Source organism: Varroa destructor, unplaced genomic scaffold (assembly GCF_002443255.2).
Source record: "Varroa destructor unplaced genomic scaffold, Vdes_3.0 BEIS01000004.1, whole genome shotgun sequence".
In the NCBI taxonomy this organism is placed as follows: domain Eukaryota; kingdom Metazoa; phylum Arthropoda; class Arachnida; order Mesostigmata; family Varroidae; genus Varroa; species Varroa destructor.
This window is the reverse complement of record NW_019211457.1, coordinates 49321596-49324656: the sequence shown is the minus strand read 5'-3', so window position 1 is coordinate 49324656 and position 3061 is coordinate 49321596. Positions and strand designations below refer to the sequence as shown.

The 3061-nt window shown below is 42.3% G+C and overlaps 1 protein-coding gene across 1 annotated transcript; it reads left to right on the top strand.

The window, feature by feature from the left end:
* Positions 1 to 380: 380 nt before the first annotated feature.
* Positions 381 to 2847, top strand: LOC111250229 (3'(2'),5'-bisphosphate nucleotidase 1-like). Its single transcript, XM_022805123.2, has 2 exons — positions 381 to 1761; positions 2312 to 2847. The coding sequence occupies exons 1-2, from the start codon at positions 815 to 817 to the stop codon at positions 2313 to 2315; spliced, it is 951 nt and encodes a 316-aa protein (XP_022660858.1). The 5' UTR covers positions 381 to 814; the 3' UTR covers positions 2316 to 2847.
* Positions 2848 to 3061: the final 214 nt, after the last annotated feature.

The window sequence follows — 3061 nt, the reverse complement described above, 5'->3', positions numbered from 1 at the left end:
ATTACCTGAATATAGGCAACTTACTTTCGTATATTTTTCATTTTTGGCGCCCCGCAACATTGTGCTTAGAACGCTGGCGTACGATACGGCCGAGCTATCGCTACGCCTTCTCCAAAGCCTATGTATTGGGCCATATCGGGCTCAAGACCAACTGGGCTTGCTCAATCAAAGTGTTCCATCATCCGCTGACCTAACTGATGCTTCCGTGGCTCCTGAGTACACGCAGCTCGCTAGATATATAGACTGATGCATATTTACAATATCTCTATTGTTGTAGCACATCTAGATATATATGCTACAATAGTTGAAATGTAGATACGTACAGTATATATCGATAAGAAGAATTATTTAGACGATACTAGCTGCACTCATCGTATTTATGCTATAACGATGTGTTTTCACTTACCAATACACGATTAGACATAAGCGCGCATTTTTGAAACACTGCTGGAACCTTGATTTATGCTAATGGACTTTAACATGCACCGGTGCCCCTACACGAAGTAGGTACAGAACAGTGATAAAGAATAACAGAATTATAAGTGTAGGCCACAAAATTCTTGAACTTTCTGGCTTTATTCCGAGAGTATAACAATTGTAGGTGCATGAATATAAAATGCAGTAAACTGTATAATTTATTTGGATAAACCGCGGAAGGTGGCACAAGCGTTGCGGCCATGAACTACCCCGGAAGAGCAAGCAAGCAGTCGCTACACCAAGTTCTATATCCAACTTCCTGGATAAAGTTTAGACCGGGGAAAATCTCACAAATCTAGGAAGTACCGCGCGCTTTATTGTTCCAAACAAAAGTAAGATGACATCAACTCTTGCCAGGGCCGTTGCTAGTGCCGTTGAAACGGTCAACCGTGCCGGGCGAATCCTTAAAGTGGTTCAGCGTTCAGGCTCACTAGGCATCATTGATAAGGCTATTGGTGATTTTCAAACAGAAGCTGACAGAAATGCTCAAGTGTGTATTGTTGAATCTCTCAGCATGAAATTTCCCAAAATGAAGATCATCGCAGAAGAGGGTCATCTGGAAGGTCTCCCGCTAAGAGAGGATTGGATTGTAGAAGCAATGAGTAAAGATGTTCTTAAGGAAACTATGCCGTCATCACTTGCTGACGTGCAAGAGGAAGATATCGTTTGCTGGGTTGATCCGTTGGACGGGACCAGGGACTACGCACAGGGCGCTATTGATCATGTCACTGTTTTAGTTGGGTTCGCCGTTCGAGGTCGCGCGGTAGCTGGAGTAATTCATCAGCCATTTTACGGTTATAACGCTGAAAAGGATTTCATACGATCGGGTCGTACCGCCTGGGGTATCGTAGGCGTCGGAGTTCGTGGACTGCGTCCAAGGATTCCCAATTCCGGGTTTATAGTGGCGACATCTCGTGTGCGTTCCCAGCCAGCAATCGACGCCTGTATTAAGTCTATGCGACCTACAAAAGTGATCAGGGTTGCCGGAGCTGGGTACAAGATGTTACTCGTTCTTGAAGGGGTAGCACACACATATTTGTTCCCATCGGCGGGGCTCAAAAAATGGGACATATGCGCGCCAGAAGCGCTGTTAGTAGCAGCGGGAGGTGCTGTAGCTGATATTCATGGCAACGCAATACAGTATCATGCACAAGCGGACTACCCTATCTGGTGCGGAGTTCTGGCTGCTAGAAGAAAAAATGACCTGCAGGGATATCTTAAAATGATTCCAAAGGACGTCAGAAAACGAATGTTAATAAACCAAGAAAATACGATGGACGAGCTGTAAGTAGTTTGAAATCTTTTATTTAGTTCGAAGATTTCTACTACTACAGTAACGTACACACGAGAAGTGATTTTTAGTAAGGATGAAATCACGCCTATTGTCAGAGAACGATCCGGACATTTCGTTGTGTTGCTGAAGAACTTGAGATACTCTGGTCTCATTTGCATCATCTTGCAGCTCATCGTGCTGTTTTCCCTGAATGATTTTTCTCCTAAACGGAGTTTTTACAATGGTCAATGTCTGACAGGTCGAAACCTCGACGACAGGGCAGGCCTACGTCGTATTTGGTAACAGTTGTGTAATTTGTATATATTTACAAGTGTAAAGAGAACTGGTTTTTTATTATAAAAAAGTGCAGGACCATTGTCAAACGCCGCTGTTAATATAATTACAACAAAAATTTTTGCATTGTTTTTACTCGACGCTGAGTATCTTCATTGCATAAATTTTGCAACTGCGACGACTAAATAAGAGCCACGAAATTGTTTTTAATTCAGCCTAATGCCTCCCAGACGCATTTTTTTGTTTTTTTTTGTTTTTCTTTTTTAGTTGATCGGATTCGGTGTCAGATTTGAAAACGGTAATAATTGAACGCACAGCTTCCTCGCTGCTTCGTCTTGTTACTCATTTACATACGGACGAATCTGTGTCCGAGGCTTCATCCTATCCAGCGGCGTGTACGCGTTCTTCATACCGTTTGTACACAAGAGGCGAGGCTCAATTTTTTTGAGCTGCATTCATTGACAGCCTGATATTGGGGATGGGAAATGCAAGCTCGCGAAATGTACAAGCTTAAAATTTTGGAAAATTGTGAGTTCAGGCGATCCCTAAACCACTCTAGTTAGGATAGAGAGACCTGAACATCACGTAGCGAGTGATATCGAATGGTTCAAATTCAAAGTCGAATTGATTTCATTAGCTGACTATCCAGTTAAAACCCATCACTACCCATTATGAAGCAGGAAAAAGTGCGCAAAACGTTGGTTTGATACACCGACTGAAGACGCGAGTATCGGTTCCTTTGACATAACATCCATACTACAAATACCAAAAAAAAACAATATTCGATTCCCAATAAAAATGGTTTTAAGGGTTAACGTTTACTTATATGGTTCTTTTTGTATACGCCCGACTCATATCAATAATACAAGATCTTGGAAATTCTATATATAAAGTAGGGCGTATCAGGCAAAAGCTGGTACCTACATTTCTTACAAGTGTCTGACTGTTCTTCTACTTCTCGAAGTAGAGTGGGATTCGAAGAACCGCGTCAATCAGATACGCTGTCCCCATTTAGTA